This window comes from Thamnophis sirtalis, unplaced genomic scaffold (genome assembly GCF_051295495.1).
Source record: "Thamnophis sirtalis isolate CommonGarterSnake01/CBP01778 unplaced genomic scaffold, rThaSir2_p1.2 scaffold_2, whole genome shotgun sequence".
In the NCBI taxonomy this organism is placed as follows: domain Eukaryota; kingdom Metazoa; phylum Chordata; class Lepidosauria; order Squamata; family Natricidae; genus Thamnophis; species Thamnophis sirtalis.
The window spans coordinates 11,245,409-11,266,955 of record NW_028261382.1 but is presented as its reverse complement, the minus strand read 5'-3'; the positions used below and the strand labels follow the sequence as shown (position 1 = coordinate 11,266,955).

General features: G+C 44.3%; 1 protein-coding gene across 1 annotated transcript in view; it reads left to right on the top strand.

The window, feature by feature from the left end:
• Positions 1–21,547, top strand: part of CEMIP (cell migration inducing hyaluronidase 1) — a 77,944-nt gene that overhangs the window by 25,736 nt on the left and 30,661 nt on the right. The window contains exons 10-12 of the mRNA XM_087704275.1: positions 1,523–1,714; positions 14,486–14,661; positions 17,437–17,646. Of these exons, the coding sequence (XP_087560401.1) occupies positions 1,523–1,714; positions 14,486–14,661; positions 17,437–17,646 (578 nt within the window). The remainder of the gene's footprint in view (positions 1–1,522; positions 1,715–14,485; positions 14,662–17,436; positions 17,647–21,547) is intronic.

Genomic DNA, 21,547 nt, shown 5'->3' with positions numbered 1-21,547 from the left:
AAGGATATGGAGCGCGACGGAGTCCTAGGATGGCATAAAGGGCTACACACTAAGTGTGCGTTTGATTTTTTTTTTCTTTAGAAAAAAAAAACTGCAGACGGAAAGCAAGTACAGCAAGGTGAAATCTATGTTACCCTGTCAGGCTAGCTTTCTACTTGCATGGAATATTTTCTTCTGGCATTTTATTTTATATGAATGGCATTCAATAGGCTACCCTCCATACAGAGCCTCTTTTGCCTCCTCGGGGTTTTGTCAAGGAGGTGGAATGGAAGATAGGGCAACCTCACACTGTTTTCCATGATGAATAGAGTAGAGTAGAGTAGAGTAGAGTAGAGTAGAGTAGAGTAGAGTAGAGTAGAGTAGAGTAGAGTAGAGTAGAGTAGAGTAGAGTAGAGTAGAGTAGAATAGAATTATTTATTGGCTAAGTATGGTTGGAAACATAAGGAATTTGTCTTTGGTGCATATGCTCTCAATGTACATAAAGAAAAATAAAATAGAATGCATTCATCAAGAATCATAAGGATAGGATAGAATAGAATAGAATAGAATAGAATTCTTTATTGGCCAAGTGTGGTTGGACACACAAGGAATTTGTCTTTGGTGCATATGCTCTCAGTGTACATAAAGAAAAATAAAATAGAATGCATTCATCAAGAATCATTAGACTAGACTAGACTAGACTAGACTAGACTAGACTAGACTAGACTAGAATAGAATAGAATAGAATAGAATAGAATTATTTATTGGCTGTGTGGTTGGACACACCAGGAATTTGTCTTTGGTGCAGATGCTCTCAGTGTACATAAAGAAAAATAAAATAGAATGCATTCATCAAGAATCATTAGACTAGACTAGACTAGACTAGACTAGAATAGAATAGAATAGAATTATTTATTGGCTGTGTGGTTGGACACACAAGGAATTTGTCTTTGGTGCAGATGCTCTCAGTGTACATAAAGAAAAATAAAATAGAATACATTCATCAAGAATCATAAGATACAACACTTAGTGATAGTCATAAGTTACTAATAAGCAATCAAGTTATACTAGGAAACAAATAAAAAAATATAAAATTTAAAGATACAAGCAACATGGTTATAGCAATAAGTGGGAAGAGGTAGGTACTAGGAAGAAAGGGGAAGAATAATAGTAATACAGTTTTAGTAGATAATATGACAGTGTTGAGAGACTTCTTAAAAACTTCCAATGTTGGAGCATTCACAACCTATGGAGGCAAACTCCGTGTGTATATAAACAACAATAATAACGACAACTTCCTGATTATAATCATCTATGCGGTAGATGGTAGCTACATAACAACAACACTTACTGTGCTTCCTTAATAAGGGGAAGACACACAAATTTAGCTTGTGGTTGAGAACAGCTGTCTTATCTTTCCAAAATCCTTGTTTTGTGAGTAAGAAACATGTTTGGGCCATGGAGAAATTAGAGAGGAGGCACCGGGGAGGTTCCTCTGTGCTTCCTACCCTCACCCACTTTCTTTCCCTCGTTGGCTTTTCAGCAAGACCCAAGCTTACCATGAAGGTAGATACCAACGTGAACAGCACAATCCTGAGGCTGGCTGACAATGTGCAGTCGTGGAAAGTGGGAGACAAGATCGTGGTGGCCAGCACTGATTACTCCATGCACCAAGCTGAAGAGTTTGAGATCTTGCCCTGCAGAGCCTGCAAGCCCAACGAAATCAAAGTGGCAGGTGAGGCTGGATGGCTTGTGATTTGAAGGAGAGCTGTTGTCCTGTGTTTGTGTGGGTAACTTTGGGGCTGAGAGTATTACTAAATATTAAGTTACATAACCAATCTCTTGTCCTCAATGTACAATAGCAATAACACTTAGAGTTATATATCACCCCATGGTGCTCTATGGCAGGGGTCCCCACCCTCCCACTCCAGTCTGCAAACCAGCACTGGTCCACAGCATGCCAGAAACCAGTCCATACAAACAAGTGAAGCCCCATCTGTGGGATGCAGGCAGCACACAAAACAATGTCCCCTCTGATCCACAGAAAAACCTTTCTTCACGGAACCCACTACTGCAACGTGCTCTACATGGGGCAGCCCTTGAAGAGCATTCGGAGACTTCAGCTTGTCCAGAATGCAGCCGCGCGAGCGATCGTGGGTGCACCTCGGTACACCCACGTTACACCTATCCTCCGCGAGCTGCACTGGCTGCCTATGGTCTTCGGATACGCTTCAAGGTGCTAGTCGTTACTTTTAAAGCCCTACATGGTATTGGACCTGGGTACTTGAGAGACCGCCTGCTGCCAATTACCTCCCAAAGACCCATTAGATCACACAGATTAGGCCTCCTCCGAATTCCATCCACTGGCCAATGCCGATTGGCTACCACCCAGAGGAGGGCCTTCTCTGTGGCTGCTCCAGCCCTTTGGAACGAGCTCCCCGTGGAGATTCGGACCCTCACCACCCTCCAGGCTTTCCGCAAAGCCTTAAAAACCTGGCTGTTCCGACAGGCCTGGGGCTGATGAGTTCCTGTCCCCCCTCAAATGGTATAGCTGTTGATTGTTTTTAAAATTGTGGTGTTGTGTTGTCTGTTGTTTTTCTTTTTTTTTTCTTTTTGTTCCCCCCCCCCCCCGACTTGGTTTGTGAGCCGCCCTGAGTCCCTCTGGGAATAGGGCGGCATAGAAATACAATAAAATCGAAAATCGAAATCGAAACCCGTCCGTGGTGGCCAAAAGGCTGGGGGCCACTGCTTTACGGAGAATCCGCCTATTGCCCCCAACAATCTGGGTCCTCATTTTACCGACCTCGGAAGGATGGAAGGCTGAGTCAACCTTAATCTGGTCAGGATTGAACTCCTGCCTGTGGAGGGAGTCAGCCTGCAATACAGGCAGTCACCAGGACTCACACTGATTCAAAGGAACATGCCACACACACAGAAACACACACGTCTCAGACAATCCTGCAAAAGGCAATCCTTCCTACCTTCCAGAATAGATGTAAAGTTATTCAGATAATTTGAGCAAGGCACTACATGCTCTACAATTGGACTCTTCCGTTGTGCTCATGATCTTGGCTTGCCTTCAGAAGTTGTGGCTGCTCCCTGATTGGAGGTTTTTAAGAAGAGTTTGGGCAACCATCTGTCTGAAGTTGCATAGGATCTCCTGCTTGAGCAGGGGGTTGGATTAGAAGCCTTTCAAGGTCCCTTCTAACTCTAATATTTTGTTACCATTGTTCTTCCTTTCCTTCGGCCTGTAAGCGAGCCCGTTCAATTGCAGCTTATTCCAAAACCATATTTTAGCCACCTAGAGCTTTGAGTCATCAGTCAAGCCAGTGGATTAATGCAGAATGAGACTGTTGATGGGTCTGTGACTTTGCAATGAAATTGGGCCGCACGAGAAGAGGAGAAAGGGAGATCGGATCCTCCCCTACCTCTGTCGTGGTACTGCTCATCCCTAAATCATGAATCCCGTTAACTCTGATGCAAGTGGTTCAGTAGGAAATACAGCTTTTTTGGCTTGTGGTTTGCCAGGGCTGAAAGAAAGTGGGAGACTTATGCCAAGGAAAATATTTTTTTTCTGGTTTTTGAAATGCATCATAGCCTCATGACTAAAGATGGCAGGCATTTTCTCTGTAGAGAAAGTGTCTCTATAGTTCTATTTTCTTTGTCCTCCTCCTTTCTCCAGCAACATTTACATGATTAGCAAAAAAATCACGCTAAATGTGACCCCCCTCAAAGATAATCCAGAGATAGTAGAAAGAAAGTGGAATGTTGAATGTCTGTCCTAAACTCCTGATGTATCTGAAAATGAGGGTGGTGGGAGAGAGCTGAAGAGGGAGGAGAGAAAAAAAGATGTTGAGACTCTAGAAAAAGTGCAGAGAAGAGCAACCAGGATGATTAGGGGACTGGAGGCTAAAACATACGATGAATGGTTGCAGGAACTGGACATGGCTAGTCTAGTGAAGAGAAGGACCAGGGGAGACATGATAACATCCTTCCAATACTTGAAGGACTATCACACAGAGGAGGGGGTCAACCTGTTTTCCAAAGCCCCTGAAGGCCAGACAAGAAATAATGGATGGAAGCTGAACAAGGAGAGATTCAACCTGGAAATAAGGAGGAACTTTCTGACAGTGAGAACAATCAACCCATGGAACAGAAGTTGCCTTCAGAAGTTGTGGGAGCTTCATCACTTGAGACTTTTGTGAAGATATTGGACTGCCATTTGTCAGAAATGGTGTAGGGTCTCCTGCTTGAGCGTGTGTGTGTGTGTGTGGACTAGATGACCTATAAGGTCCCTTCCGACTCTGTTAACCTGAAATGCTTAAAGAATTCCTTCCTTTTGCTTGTCCCAAGAATAATAAACTAATAGGGTTGAAAGGGACACTGGAGGTCTTCTAGTCCAACCCCTGCTTAGGGGACCGTCCACCATTTCAGACAAGAGACTGTTCAATCTCTTCTTAATAGCCTCCAGTGAGGGAGCACCCACAACTTCTGGAGGCAAGCTGTTCCACTGGCTCATTGTTCCCACTCTTAGGAAATTTCTCTTTAATTGCTGTTTTGCTCTTCCCATTGATTGCTTTGCATTTGGGGAGCTGGCGACTTTAAAGAGCCAAAGCTATGCGTGGATCTGTGGTCCAGGGGGAAAAAAATTACCCAGTTTTCTAAGGCTTTCTCCGGAATGGTAGGATTACAATAAATACCTTTACCAGTAAACTTAAAGGTAAAGGTTCCCCTCGCACATACCTGGGAGCTCACTCCGTTACGCGGCGCTAGGGATTCGAACAACCAAACTGCCAACCTTTCTGATCGACGAGCTCAGCGTCTTAGCCACTGAGCCACCACGTGTCTCTACCAGTAAACTTAAGACAGCAATATTTTTCATATTCTGCACACCGAATACTTGCTGAAGGAAGGGAACTATTTTAGAGCAATTTAAATTTGTGGTATAAACAGCTTCCCGGAGGATCAGCAAGGAATCAAGCCTCTTTTGTTTGTCAGTAGCAAAGACCATTAAATTGGTTGTTAAGAAGTGCGGTCACCCCCCCCCCCTTCCTCCTTCCTGCCAATCTACTTTTAACTCTTTAAAATTAAGGCAATTTAACATCAATGATTCAACTCAAGAAAGCCATCAAAACAGATTAGACATCTGGCATCGGAGGGCCTGTTTTGTTCATTCCCATAAAGTAGCTGCAATGAGAGGAAAGTTATCTCTTTACCAACCAAAAAAAACCCCACTAACAGACTTGATGGGGATGGCTGAGAATATTATCAAAAAGCAAATAGCTACCAGTCACCCAGGGTTGGTTTCTATCCATCCATCTTATCCTTGTCTTATTTTTGTTTCCTTCCCTTGGCATCCTTCCAACCAGAAAGCACTAAGTTGTAGCTACCTGCTATCTTTATTTCTCAACAATATCTGCAGGACAGTTTTAGATCCCGGAGTAATTTTAGAAATGATGACGATGCAGAAGGCCTGGGCTTTGTAACATGCCAACTTTCCCTTACTTTCTTCTTTCTTTCTAAAGCTAAGCGTGTTACACGACCCGATGAAAAATAAAATCCCCACGAGTGAAGGAAACTAGCGGTTTGCCCATTGGCATCTTCACCACTGCCTCATTTAAGATGACTTTTTGACTACCGTGTTTCCCCCAAAATAAGACCCCGTTTGTTCTGTACGGAGAACTGTGGGGGTTGCCAAATAACTGAAACGCAGACAGGAATAAAGGCTAACAAGTTTATTCCTACAACGATAACAAGCTAACAGTGAAACGGGATCAGTGACAGGCAACAGCTGAGGCTTCCGTCTGACAGCTCCCTTTTATCCTTCAGCTGTCAGGCGGCCAGCCAATCAGCTGCTAGGTCGGCTCCCACCAAAATGGCGCACCAGAGTGTAAACCTAGTATCAGCGTTCGAAATGCCATGTAGAATCAAATCAGAATCGAAGGCAAAACTATGCTTAAAGTTCCAATTTAATAAAGCAGGCATGTTGGCACATAGCTGTGGGGTCCCAACTCTGGAAGTTACATCAGAATCCCACCAAGCTAAAAGTTCATGATCTTGTCCCCACACCCACAATCCATCACATGGTCCAATCTCCTTCTTTCATGCTGGCGTCCATGCCCAGCTTCTTCCAGCCAGGTGTACTGGTGTGGAGACAAAGGATGACCTTGGCTTCTAACAAAGAATGAAAAACAATACATTCCAAAAACCTACTCCTTCTAATCCCCCCTCCCATTGACTATACTTAAAGAAACAGCATAATGAAATAAGAGAAAGTGTGGCAGGCCAAAATTCTAAAAGGAATATAAATGCAGGCCTGACACCTAGAACATGACACTGTCTTATATATTTTTTGCCACCAAAAAGGCACCAGGTCTTATTTTGGGAGGGGGGAGAGGGATGTCATCCATTGACTCGCCTCCCTTGCGCATGTCGCCCTTGGCCTCCTGTCGGAGAAAGTTCTGCAGCTGGCAAGGCTTTCCTGAAAGTTTCTCAGTGCGGGCTCAGCAAACCGGTAGTAAACCGGTTATGAACCCATCACTGGGGCAGATCCATGTAAAGCACATTACAGTAGTCCACCCAGCAGGTGACTAGGGCATGAGTGACTATGACCAGGTATCAGCAGCCTTCTCTCGGCCTGAGTTTCCTTGTGGGAAGAGAAAGTCAAAATATTAGCCATGGTGGTGCAGTGGTTAGAGGGCAGTACTGCAGGCTATTTCTGCTGACTGCTGGCTGCCTCCAATTTGGCAGTTCAAATCTCACCAGGCTCAAGGTTGACTCAGCCTTCCATCCTTCCGAGGTCGGTCAAATGAGGACCCAGATTGTTGGGGGCAAGAGGATGACTCTCTAAACTGCTTAGAGAGGGCTGTAAAGCACTGCAAAGTGGTACATAAGTTTAAATGCTATTGCTATTATTGACGAAGGAGCGATTTCCTGAACCTCCTTCCTCAATGCTCCTGTCCCACAGCAACATTCAGTGTCATTTCCTTTCATGATTGCTATGCTGAAACTTGGGTTGCCATTGCAAGAATGTCACAAGGAAAGCATCTTCTAAGGAAAGTTTTCTTTCATAAAATAAAATTTGAACAAGACCTGGTCGGGCATCAATTACGTAGGATGATTTTGTTTTCTAAACAGCCTGTATACAAATGGTCGAAGTTCAGAAGACCATGTAAGATTTCAATTCCCATGCCAGGCAACTGGGTGAAAGGAAATACCTCCCTTATTTTGAGATATTGCAGTTTTCCTATCTTGCATCAGATTTGGGTTTTCCTGACATGGGTGAGCTCTGAGATTTCCCTACCCCCCCACCCCCCACTTTCTGTGAAGGATTCGATGCTTTTGATGCTTTGTATCCGGACTTTGCTGAATTGGAGACTCGGAGCAAAGGCAGACAAAGGGCTGCAGGAAAGCAGGAAGGGAGGTTCTGGGAAAAAGGAGATCAAACAAAACCTAAAATCCCTGCCGTTATCTTTAGACTTGTAACTATGTGGAGGTGAGGCTGCTTTAAAATCTTGTACGTGGAAAGAAATGATGCAATGCCCCCTTTTCACATAAGAGAGAAAAACGGCGAATAAATTGGCAGGCAAAATGATCAGATAGACTAGCCTGGTTTTTATAGAGGGCTTGTGATGACTGCGAGACAAAGCACGAAGGTCACACAGCCAGCTGAGAGTTCAAATGCCCCTTTAATGCTCCAAACTCCCCCCAAAAAAACACTCCCACGTTCTTGGCAAGTCCCAGAGCAAAGCGCGCACACACAGACCCATGGCAGCCTCTGGCTGCACCCAGTCCAGCAAAGTAAAGGAACAGGGAAACAATGAATGCACAAAGTCAGGAACAAGGCACTGGATCCACGAAGTCTGAAGAAGCAAGCAGTCCAAATGTCTCTACCAGCACACCAAACTCTACAAATTCAGTGTTTGTTCCCGACAAACTCCCCTCCCTACAGCATCTCCTTAAATCTCAGTCCACAAGTGTGCCTTGTGAAGAGGGGTGGGGCGCTCTCCTCTTGAGTCTTCAGGTTGGCCTGCACTGTTCCCATCTTCTCTCCACTCTCCATGCTCAGGGATCAGGAGGAGACAGTCCTTGCTCATCGCCTGAGCTCAGTTGCTCCTCATTTCCATTGCTTGCCCTCTCTCGGTCATCCTCCCCCTGCTCCTCCCTGCTGACAAACCGTCCTAATTCTGAGGGGTCCTGGGCTGCCTTGTCCCGCTTCTCCCCACATTCCTCCAAATTCAATGAAGCCGTCCCTTCAATCTCTGTCAGCTCCAGCTCTGGTTCAGATTCAGGCTCTGATGGGGGCTATTTCTAGTTTGGCCTTTGCCGATATCTTGGACTCTGAACAGGGTTACACAAAGTGGATTCTCCATAGATTTCTGCAAAGGTTTACCTTAAATCCGTAGGAATCCTAACAGTGTGTAAAATGTATGGGATGTCTGAAGTCAGATGGAGGGTTGGTTTACAGCCCCGATTGTCTACTGTATCTTCTTTAAAAATGAATAACGCCAGGGTTTTTTTGGGGGTGGGGGGACATAGTGACCTAGTGGTTAAGGCTTGTTGACCAGAAGGTAGATAGTTCGAGACCCATGATGGGGTGAGCTCCTGTTCCTTGCTCCAGCTCCTGCCCTCCTACAGTTTGAAAGCATGCAAATGCAAGTATATAAATAGGTACCACTTTGATGGAAAGATAATAGCATTCTGTAGCCTCAGCATATCGTCATGCCAGCTACATGAACCATGGAAGCACCTTGGCTAGGAACCAGAGATAGGTACTTCCCTAGTGTCAGACACAACTGGACGGGAGAAATGTTTACCTTGTTTTCAACGGCAGTTTCACCCTTCAGAACCGTTTGAAGTTCAAACACACCCATAGTTGTGTTCACTCAACCCACTGAAGTGAGTCAGGTTTAGCAGATCCATTTGTCTCAAATACATCATTTAGTTAATTGCTTTGTGGCTGAGCATCTTGTGAGAACTGGGCTCATTTGGCTGGCTTATCATCCAGTGCCGTGTGAAAATGGTTTCGTTCGGAAACCAGGTTATGGCATGATCACGTAATGCATGCAGATGGGTAGATAGGAAGTAAAGCAAGCAATGAGTAGTGCTTATTATAAAGATAAATATCTGAAATGTTTTGATTACTATGAGCTACTTCCTCTGAATGCGTGGTTCAGAAAATTCCATACCAGGATGGCGCGTCTCCAGATGGATAATTCTAAAAAGTTTTTTTTTTAAATTGATTTATGTTCCAGCCTGATGTTTCACAGCAACATGCATTTCGCAAAAGCCTTGTGTGATGTGCCCCAGATCTTCTAAAGTTGATCCTAAGAAGTTATTTTTAGTTTGATGAAAGAAGAAAGCGATTAAGTACCTGACTGGAGCATTCTCACCTTAATGATATTTAATTTTAACAAATTAAATGCAAACCAGGCCAATCTTTAATTTTGTCTTGTCCCAGACACTGCTTTGCAGGGTATGATTGCTGGAATACCACTCCAAGGCTAAATTTTGATCTTCAGCCTGGGGAAAGCCATGCATCCCTCTGACTTATCTTGTCCAGTTCTCCTAATGCAAAAGCTTTTGCGTGCATTTATAAAAAAATTAGCAGCTTAAATTGCTCAAGAATAAAGCCTTGAGGAAGTCTATCAATAATATCGCATGCCAGTGTCTATATAGGGCAAAATAAGCGCCCTCCAGCATACGGACAAATATCATCCTCCAGAATTTCTCAGCTGGACTGGCTAGTCCTTCGAGAATTCTGCAAGGGATTGGTAAAATCCAATAGAGAGTTTCAATACAGATGAACAGAATGGATGTGAGGGCGATCTGGCTGCGACATCTGGTTCACCCCATTGATCACCAGGGTTGATTCAGCTGATCTGGCTGGCTAGGCAGGTGTCCCCTTCCTTCCTCACCGCTCCATGTGCGTCCCTCCCGAAGCTGCGCACTCGGTGGAAGAGGACGACCATCCCAGATAGAAGGAGTGTACCGATCTTCGGTCAAGGGTATACGATAGCTGCACTCCCCTGCTAGAACCTTGTGACCTCTAGGCTGGAGTACTGCAATGTGCTCTACATGGGGCTGCCCTTGAAGAGTATTCGGCGACTTCAGCTAGTCCAGAATGCGGCCGAGCGAGCGATCATGGGTGCACCTCGTTTCACCCACACAACACCTATCCTCCGCGAGCTGCACTGGCTACCTGTCGATCTCCGGGTACGCTTCAAGGTGCTACTTATCACCTACAAAGCCCTGCATGGTATTGGATCTGGGTACCTGAGAGACCGCCTACTGCCAATTACCTCCACTCGACCAATAAGATCACATAGATTAGGCCTCCTCCGACTTCCATCAGCCGGTCAATGTCGACTAGCAACCACGCGGAGGAGAGCCTTCTCGGTGGCAGCTCCGACCCTATGGAACGAACTCCCCGTGGAGATTCGTACCCTCACCACCCTCCAGACCTTCCGCACAGCCCTTAAAACCTGGCTGTCCCGACAGGCCTGAGGTTAAAGATATTGACCCCACCCGAATTGTATGAATGTTGTGCTTTTAACGATGTATTGTTTTACGTGTTTAACATGGTTTGTCCTCCCTCCCCCTGAACTGTGAGCCGCCCTGAGTCCCCCCAGGGAAAAGGGCAGCATACAAATAAAATATCTATCTATCTATCTAACCTCCAAACAAGCTCAGATGAACAGAGTTGGAAGGGACCTTGTAGGTCATCTAGTCCAACCCCACGCCTAAGCAGGAGACCCTACACCATTTCTGACAGATGGCAATGTCCAGTCTCTTCCTGTAAAGCTTCCAGTGATAAAGCTCCCACAAGATAAATGTTTGGGCATCATGAGAAGATTTAAATACATCTGCAGATTTTTTACAGATCCCCCTTCTTGGCAATTTGCGAAGTGAATTTGCGATCTTCTGCATTCACAGGAAAGACTTTTTCGGTGTACCAGGCTTCACCCTTAGATATAAGAGCTTGATTTATTGCTGATCTGGATAAGATGTTTTTTGTCTCATTGTGTTCTGTACAGTTGGCAGCTTCCTGCCGCTGTTATCTAATGCAAATTGGCCTGCCTTTAATGTGTGCTTCTCAATGTTATGTGCATAGGAGTCCTGCTATTGTAGGTTTCTTCTGCATTATTCATGTTAAACCTTTCTTAGAATCCAGTGGCTTCTGGTTCCCTCCCTTCTCCCAGGCACGTGGGTTGAGCTACATTTAAAATGCCAAGATTGTGCCTCCCAAAATGTATGGCTAAAAAAAAACCCACTGAAAACTGACACTATGCAATCAGATAACCAAAACACAAATTGCTTTTCAGCAGCTGTTACTGAATAAACTAGAATTCTACTCCTTTCTTTTAAGACCTGGATAGTTCAAAACAACTCACTTGTATGGGACAACCAGACCAAAAACATGAATAACAGAATAACAAAGTTGGAAAGTACATCCAACCCTCTGTTCAAGCAGGAAACCCTATACTATGTCAGACAAAAGGTTGTCCAATCTCTTCTTAAAATCCTCTGGCATTGGAGTACCCACAACTTCTAAAGACAAGCCTGATTAATTGTTGTCACTGTCAGAAAATTTCTCCTTAGTTCTAGTTTCCTTCTTCTAATTTCCATCCATTGCTTCTTGTCCCGCCTTCAGGTGCTTTGGAGAATAGGTTTGTTCCCCTCTTCTTTGTGGCACATTTTCTTTCCACGGGATACACATATTTTGAAATGTGAACTCTGGAGGAAAGTTTAGGAAGGAAATTAATACTTTGCCCTCATTATTTTCCCTCTCCTCCTGATTGAATTCTTTCAGCGAAAGCCTTTAAGGAGTAAGAATGCTTCCTTCCACACTTTTCTTTTGTCTTCACCTCTTGAACCAGTTCTTTCAGAGGTGATCTTAATAAGCAGGAGCAATGCATATTTTGTGTAAAAAATATTTTAAAACCCATCATGGATCCATTTTCTTTTATTCCAAGAAAAAAATATCAAGCTGTAAGGCCTTGAGTGATGCAGATTTTACAACACCTGCAGAATATGGAAAAATCTCTGCGTGCTACTTCATTTCTGTTGTTTTGTACGTCGGGAATTGCATGTCATTTATTCCATTCAACATGTACTCCGAATATTGAAACTCTGTGAGATTTTTGTGCAAATCTCAGCTAAGCAGAAGGCTTGAATCATAAACATGATTGGCCTTCAAGGACGAAGAAACAAAAACAAAACCAGAGGCATAATTAAAGAGCCCAAAGTCAGATCGGGGAGAAATGCAAACACGCCAACTCTCTCCAGCTATTTCTCGTGGGTATCCAGAGATGCTCATGGATGTGGTTGGATTATTTAATGCAGGACACCGTGGACAGTTCTAGCTACCACTCTGATGGCATGACTTCTAAATAAACTCATTTTTTGCTGTGGGTATGTTCACCATCAAACAAGGCAATTCCTTTAAAGTTAATGGCTGTGGTAATAAACACGGCATCACCGTTTCTGAAGGAGAAAAACATACCTAGCTAAACTCACCTCAAACCACCTGTGGTTGTTCCCTTATCTCAGATTGTGTCAAATCAGCAAAACGCACAGTGTAAACAAGGTCCAGCACATGAGATGTCAAGGAACCTCTTGCTACACATTCAACATTCTTGCCACAACATTCTTAGCAGGTCTGGGCAGATAGCTTCTGAATGCTGAGGCTAGCGTAAAAAACATTGCCGCTTCCAGGTGGATGTTTTTATAATTCCCTTCTCTGGATCAGGGCGGTGGGTGTTTGAGCAAAGAACCCTTATCCAAAGAGAACAGACTGCTTGGGATATTTTTAAACTTTTGGCATCATTCACTTAGATATAATTTTGTTTTGTTTTGTCCAGTGGTGGGATTCAAATAATTTAACAACCGGTTCTCTGCCTTAATGACCAGCTGGGTAGGCGTGGCTTGGTGGTCCTGTGACTGGGTGAGTGTGGCCAACTCAGCATCACTCACTTCGATGGGCACTTCGCCTTAGCTGTTACAATCCAATAAGGGTTAAGTGGAGAGGCAGTTTCTGTAAGCAGGGCACTAAAGATCAGGCTAGAAACAACACCAGAATGTTTCCTTCCTTCCTTCCTTGCAGGATTAGCCCAGTAAAGTGGGAAAAAACAAAATAAGATTTCTTCCAACAACCGCTTCTCCGAAGTGCTTAGAAAGTTAACAACCGGTTCTCCCGAATAGGTACGAATCGGCTGAATCCCACCACTGGTTTTGTCTTTAAAAATCCACCTTGTTACCCTGTAAAGTCACAAAACTCGCCGATACCAGGTGCAATGGAAGTACAGATAGTCCTTGACTTTTAACTATTCATTTAGTGACAATGAGTTGAGGTGGCACAATAGTTAGAGTGCAGTACTGCAGACTTCTTCTGCTCACTGCTGGCTACCTGCAATTTGGTAATTCAGATCCCACCAGGCGCAAGGTTGACCCATCCTTCCATCCTTCCAAGGTGGTTAAAATGAGGGCCCAGATTGTTGGGGGCAAGAGGCTGACTCTGCTGAATATGCTTACTGACCACTTAGAGAGGACTGTAAAGCAGTGTAAAGCTGTATATAAGTATAAGTGCTATTGCTATTTAAAGTTACAATGGTAATGAAAAACAGTGACTATTTTTTAAACTTAACGACCATGGTCATGTGATCAAAATTTGGATGCTTGGCAACTGGCATGTAGTTGTGACAGTTGCATAATGGCCTGGGATCAAGTGATCACATAATGTGATCACTTGATCTGAGAAGCAAAGTCAATGGAGAAGCCAGGTTCATTTAACAACTGCATCACTAACTTAACGACTGTAGTGTTTCACTCAACAAGTGTGGCAAGAAAAGTTGAAAAATGGGGCAAAGCTCACTTAACAACTATCTTGCTTAACAACAGGTATTTTGGGCTCAATTGAGGTCATAAATTGAGATTAAGTGTATAGAGAGAGGCAGAATCAAATATTTATATGGTAAAATGTGGTAAGACTCTGATAGGTCTTCGTGATCTAGGCATAAAGTTTGAGGTTTTTTTGTATGGGTATGGGTATGTGTTTAGAAAATGGATTCAGTTTATTGAGGACAATGGATTTGCCCATCCTTTGCTGCTTCTTGTCTTCTTCGCAAGACCTCTTGGCTCTTTCCAACTTTTAGAAAGGGTTCCTGGCCAGAACAATAGCACTTAGCACTTATATACCGCTTCATGGTGCTTTCCAGCCCTCTCTAAGCAGTTTACAGAGTCAGCCAATTGCCCCCAACAATTTTGGCTCCTCATTTGACCCACCTCGGAAGGATGGAAGGCTGAATCAACCTTGAGCCTGGTGAAATTCGAACTGCCAAATTGCAGGCAGCCAGCAGTCAACAGAAGTAGCCTGCAGTACTGCACTCTAACCACTGCACCACCATGGCTAACTGGTTGATCATGCGGATCTGTTTCCCTTTGAATCTCTCCCGCTACGTTAATCTTGTCCCTTTTGTGACACCCTGACTGTTACGTTTTCCCCTAGGAAAAGCCAAGTACCTTCACACCGGAGAGATAATTGATGGAGTTGACATGCGAGCGGAAGTCGGGCTGCTAACCCGGAACATTCTGGTGAAGGGAGAGATGGAGAGGAGATGTTACAATTATAATGCCCATCTGTGCTCCTTCTTCGATTTCGACACTTTTGGTGGCCACATCAAGGTACGGCTTGTTGGTTCCCTTCCTTGGCTGGTGGAGGTCTTCTCTGTATCAAAAGCATAAAATAACACGGCAGAAATGGCAAAATTGACTGCTCTGGTCAAAGGAAAGACTTTTGCTAGCTCTGTTTCCAACCCCTTTGAGACTTTTTCCTTGAAACAGAAAGAAATGTTAACTTTAGAGTTGGATGACCAGAACTATTTAAAAGAAGATGATAGGGAGTCACATACCAATCTACTTCACAAGGCTTTTGTGGGGGGAAATGGGAGGAAGAATTTATATACTCTTCAGTTCCTTTTGCGGGTAAGGCAGGAAATTCTCATTACTATAGTATAGCCTTTTGTTATCATTGTACAAAATAAATACAACAAAATTGGTTTTATTTACTAATGCAAAATAATAAATACAATAGCTAAAGCCTTTAAAATAGCATAAATCTGGTTGGAAAGTATTACACTTTTTTTAAAAATAAAAAATAGATTTAATTGATTCTGCAGAAGTACGGTGTGCTATGCAGTGGTGAAATCTATTTTTTTTGCCCACCAGTTCTGTGGGCGTGGCTTGGTGGTGGTGGGGTCATGTGACTGGGTGGGCATGGCGAACTTTTTTTCACTTTTTAAAGCATTTTTTTCCTGCCTATTCTCCTGAACCGGCAGGAAAAAAATGCTTTAAAAAGTGGGAAAAAATGGTTCCGATGATCACACGGCTCACAGCTGAGCCACACGATCATTTTTTTTACTACCGGTTCACAGAACCAAGGACAATCATCCCTATCAGTTCAGTCGAACCAGGTTGAATTGGGAGGATTTCACCCCTGCTGCTACGGTTTACTCAGGTTCAAAGGGACATTCTATTTCATGCTTGTATCTGTAAACGAACAAAGTTGGAAGTTCTTTTCTTGTAGCTTTTTTCCTCCTTTTTTGTCTGCATCAGTGGTGGGTTTCAAAAAAAATTCGAACCTACTCTGTGGGTGTGGCCTCCTTTGTGGGAGTGGCTTGCCAGCCATGTGACCTGGTGGGAGTGGCTTGCCGGCCATGTGTTTTCTCTCTCTCTCTCTCTCTCTCTCTCTCCTTCCTTCCTTTTGTCTCTCTGTCTCTCTGTCCCTTTTTCCTTTTTTTCTTTCATCTCTCTCTTTTTCTTTATTTATTTCTTCCTTTCTTTCTCTTTCTCTTTCTCTCTCTGTGTGAGTCTGTGTGTGCATGTATGTGTGTGTCAGTGGTGGGTTTCAAAAAAATTTGAAACCTCCTCTGTAGGTGTGGCCTGCTTTCCGGGTCCACTGGTGGAACCTCTTCTAACCGGTTCGGTAGATTTGACGAACCGGTTCTACCGAACTGGTGTGAACTGGTAGGAACCCACCTCTGGTCTGCATCCTCCAACTTTGCTTTTTCCCCTATCACACAAAGTGCCGATATCACTATCTTCCAGTCTGGAATATTTTGAAGGCCCGGATGACAACTCCAAGCCCCTTCCACCCTCCTTGTCATCCAGCACATCTGGAGGGTACCAGCAGTCTGAAATCCGCAATTAACTTTTTTTAAATGCAGCCTGAGCTCAATTGTTTCCATGAGTTCCAATGGACTTGTGGGAGAATTCAGTCCTTGCTTCAATTTTTTTCCCTTTAAAAACAATCCTCATTATTTAAAATGACTTAATTTGATCTGGATCAGAGGTGGTATTCTACTGGTTCGCACTGGATCGGGCGAATCGCTAGCAGAAATCAGGGGTGGCTTTGACCACCTGCGCCCAGCTCGATGGCATCCCGTTTAGGCCCTTTTTCCCATAAAAGTGCATGTGCACTCACATTTGCAAACTGGTAGGAAAGGTAAGTGTATATCACTCCTGATCTGGATCAGTGGTGGGTTCCTGCCAGTTCTAACCTCTTCTATACAAGAGGTTCCACAAATCTACATTGCTGTTTAGAACCGGTTCCAGCTCCCTCCCCCTGCCCATCCGCACATCATCAAGATGAAGGGTGAGAGAAGGAATTCTGAGAATTGAAGTCCACAAGTCTTAAAGCTGTCAAGTTTGAACACCCCTAGGGTTTTTATTCTAAAGAGTTAGGGGTGCAAGGGTCTTGTAACTTGACAGCTTTAAGACTTGCATGCTTCAAATGCCAGAGATTCTGAGCCAACATGACTGGAGGAGGAATTCTGGGAGTTGAAGTCCACAAGTCTTAAAGCTGTCAAGTTTGAATACCCCTGGGGTTTTTTTTCTAAAGGGTTAGGGGTGCAAGGGCCTTGTAACTTGACAGCTTTAAGACTTGCACACTTCAATGTTTATAGTTTATAGTTTATAGTTTATTTATTTGTATGCCGCCCTTTTCCCTGAGGGGACTCAGGGCGGCTCAGAATGTCAGAGTTCCTGAGCCAATAAGACTGGAGGAGGAATTCTGGGAGTTGAAGTCCACAAGTCTTAAAGCTGTCAAGTTTGAACACCCCTGGGGTTTTTTTTCTGAAGGGTTAGGGGTGCAAGGGTCTTGTAACTTGACAGCTTTAAGACTTCAATGTCAGAATTTCTGAGCCAACATTTTGGTTGCTAAGCAAGAACATTGTTAAGTGAGTTTCACCACATTTTACAAGTTGGCCATGCCCACCCAGTCACATGGCTGCAAGCCACTCCCACAAAGCAGGCCACACCTACAGAAGAGGTTCTAAAAAAATTTGAAACCCACCACTGATCTGGATGCCCTTTGATGGTGCGCGGTGGCTGTGCGTTAATAACCTACTTAAAGATGCAAGTTCAGAGATTTTCATTCCATATTTATCTCTTGTTTTCTAGATTGAGTATGGATTTAAATCGGTCCACATGGAAGGCCTGGAGCTGAAGCATATGGGCCAGCAGTTGCTGGGGAACTACCCTATTCATTTCCACATGGCTCAAGACGTGGATGAGAAGGGAGGCTACAATCCTCCTACCTACGTGAAAGATATGTCTATCCATCACACCTTCTCTCGTTGTGTCACCGTGCATGGCTCCAACGGTTTGCTGGTAAGATGCTGGGATTTGGTTCTCCTATTCCTGTAAAGATGAGATGGCATCAGCTAGATGGAAATTGACGGGTTTTCTGATCTGACTATGCATCCACTAAAGAGAGGGGACGGGAAGGTAAAACTTCCCTTGAGATGATCTCAGCGGGTGGTGGTTTTGGAGACCATCAATATTGTTTTCTTGGTCACAATTCTAGAGCAGTTTGACATTTCCTTTTTCCTTTTTTGAATATCCAGTTCAGCCTAAAGGTTGGACACCTGTTGCAAGGTAGGCTCCATCCTGCTTTTTTTTTTTTTATAATTAGTCAAGCTAGGTTCTAAGAATTGCCACTTGCAAGGTGAGTCTAGTGCAGGTAATATTTGGATGAAGGGTTGATGGTTCCCTTTGCATTCTCAAAACATATTCCAGGTTGTCATCTCAGTAAGGATGGGACCATTGCCCATTCTTCTTCTCATCTAGAGCAGTAGGTCTCAACCTTCCTAATGCCACGACACTTTAATACAGTTCCTCATGTTGTGGAGACCCCCAACCATAAAATTATTTTATGTTTTCCGTATTTTTTTGAAAAAATGTGTTTTCCGATGGTCTCAGGCGACCCCTGTGAAAGGGTCGTTCGACCCCCCAAAGGGATCCCGATCCACAGGTTGAGAACCACTGATTTAGAGGCTCCTTACTCCATGAACTTTGTCCCCTATCTTTGGAGTGTGGGGCAGAGGTGAAATCCAGCAGGTTCTGACAGGTTCTGGAGAACCGGTGGCGGAAATTTTGAGTAGTTCGGAGAACCGGCAAATGCCACCTTTGACTGGCCCCAGAGTGGGGAGAGAATGGAGATTTTGCAGTAGCCTTCCCCTACCATGTCCACCAAATCACACCCACCAAGCCACACCACAGAACCGGTAGTAAAATAAATTGAATTTCGCCACTGGTGTGGGATTAATATATTTAGAATGAATGAATAGAATAGAGCTGGAAGGGACCTTGGAGGTCTTCTAGTCCAGCCCCTATACCATTTCAGACAAGTGGCTCTCCAGCCTCTTCTTAAAAACCTCCAATGATGAAGTGCTCATGATTTCTTAAAGCAAGTTGTTCCACTGGTTAATTGTGCTCACTGTTAGGAAGTTTCTCCTTAATTCCAGGTTGTTTCTCTCCTTGATTAGTTTCCATCCATTGCTTCTTGTCCTGCCTTCTGGTGCTTTGGAGAATAATTTGACCGCCTCTTCTTTGCGACAGCCCCTCAAATATTGGAATACTGCTGTCATGTCACCCCTAGTTCTTCTTTTCTCTAGACTAGCCAAACCCAAAGCTTTAGACACTATCGGGTCAACTTGCTTTCATATAGCTATATGTTGTACGTTGTATTCTACATTTGGAAGCAAACGTAACCTCGAGCATTGAAAGCACCTGGTTAGGCCAGCCTGGTTGGTTGGTCAGTTGCTTGCTGTCAGTCCTTTGGGAAATGGGAAGAGTTTCATTTGGAGCCTCTGGAGTAATATATATTCATGGCTGTTGTACTTGTTTTGAACTGCCTTGGATTGCTGCTGTTTGTGTTTTGCCTCTGATAGCTGCCCCAGGTCATCCCAGCAAGGTGGATCAGCATATCAATTGCTTAAATAACATAAATTAAATACAAGCTGCAGGTGGCAGGTCTATGAGTCATAGGCACGAGGATGAAGCCTCAGGATGAAAGCCATGGAGCTGCCCACATGGAAATGGGAATGAGCTTTGGCAAATTCAGTTGGGTTGACTTGCAGTTTAGCTTGGAAGGAATTCCCAGAGGTGCTTTTCAAAGGGCAACTGGACTGTCTTGATTTTTTTTTCCCCCTTTGAAAACCTTGTGCTCCTATTACAGCAGAACTGCACCAACCTTTAGGTCCAAAGAAGGTCTCTATTCAGCTAGTCTTTAACTACATGGATTGCCTGCACAGGCAGCAAACGGTCCTAATGGGGCAAGAGCCAAGGTGGCGCAGTGGTTAGAGTGCAGTACTGCAGCCACTTCAGTTGACTGCAGTTCTGCAGTTCGGCTGTTCAAATCTCACCGGCTCAAGGTTGACTCAGCCTTCCATCCTTCCGAGGTGGGTAAAATGGGGACCCGGATTGTTGTTGGGGGCAATATGCTGATTCTGTAAACCGCTTAGAGAGGGCTGAAAGCCCTATGAAGCGGTATATAAGTCTACCTGCTATTGCTATTGCCTATCTGGTGTGAAAAATACCATACATAACTGAAAACACCCCCACCCCACCCCTTACCCAGGAGAGGCCGGTAAATCAGTCTGGACTGCCTGCCATCTGTACCAGTTAAAATGTAAAACGGTGCTCTGGTTGTAATTGAGGTTTTAAAGTGCCCTGCGTTTCTGCTCTCCTCATTACCTTCCTAAAGGCTGTGGCACCCTGGCGAAACCTGCCGCCTTCCCATTCTGGCCCTGAGTTATGGGGAGGGATGTTGATATTTATGGCCGTGGGGGGAGGCGCACGTTCAGCCAGAAAACATCGATATGCTCTAAATATGTAGTGGAAGCGGTCCCTGGGTGCGAAGCTTAATGAAGCCTGGCAGAGAGCCTGCCGAAAGGAAGAGGTTCCAGATGCATTTCGAAGCTGACCAACTGTGGCCGTTATTGCATCTGGTAGTGGGTAATTTCCATTTTTAATTCATGGCTCTGGCTTTGACGGGAGGAAAAAGCCCATCCCTGTTCCTTTGGCTGATTTTTAGGCATTGCTCGTTTATAAATTCTCTGACTTAAAGCCATGTCTTCTTTTGGGCACATGATGCTTGAAGGAGTGAAGGAAGGCGGGGTGGGGGAGAAGAGAATTAAAGCCAGTATCCTGATCCAGTTTACAGCTATTATAGTCCACTGCAAGGATGGTGAACCTTTTCAGCACTGAGTGCCCAAAGTAGAATGTGTGTGCATATGCGCATGTGCCAGAGCGCTGCAAACCCAAAATCCAGCTGGCCTGTGTGCGCATGCCTTTTGGGGGGAGTTTTCAGGCCATTTTTCAGGCTGTTTTGGGGGATCAAAAACAGCCTGAAAATGGCCTTGAAAACGCCCCCAAAATGGACTGGAATACAGCCAGAAACACCCCAAAAAGGACCTGTTTTTGGTCATTTTTCAGGCCGTTTTCTGGCACCGGGGAAGGCCAGTTGGTTGGCACGCATGTGCATGGAAACCAGAAAATGCAACTGGTGTCTGCGTGCTTGCGCACAGAGAGAGCTCTGCATGACACCTCTGGCACTCATGCCACAGGTTTGCCATCATGGCTCTACTGCATGATACCTTATTTTGATGAAGTAAAAGCCTCTTCTACGTACTTGCTTTTATCCATTGCAAGAATGGGGGAGAAGGAATTGTTTCCTTGAAATAGAAGTTGTGTGTCCATGCAATCAAGGGACCATAAGCAATGGCACTTATTGTAGATTCATACGCTGCTTCACAGTGCTTTACGGCCCTAAGTGGTTTACAAGTCAGCAGATTTCCCCCAATTTTACCCACCTCGAAAGGATGGACGGCTGAATCAACCTTGAGCCAGTCAGGAATCGAACTCCTAGCAGTGGGCAGAGTTCGCCTGCAATACTGCATTCTAACCACTGTCCCATTATAGCTCGTACATTCTCAGTGATCTGGGCGAAAAAAGAACTATTAAGCCAATTGGGGTGTAAACTGTGCTTCAAACCCAGCAAGAAGGGTGAGGAAAAGTATTGCAAAGTTTCCATTCCTTTGTAACTGAAAAGAATTGGATTCAACAACAACAATTCAACAACTGAAGGGATTTGTTGAAAGTTTCAAGATTAAGGCAGTAGGTCCCACTGCTTTTTTTTATAAGAGCACAAAGGAAGGTAATTTAAGGGAGGCAATTTGGTAAGGAATTAGGCTAGAAACCAGAAGGTTTGAGTTCTGATCCTACGTTA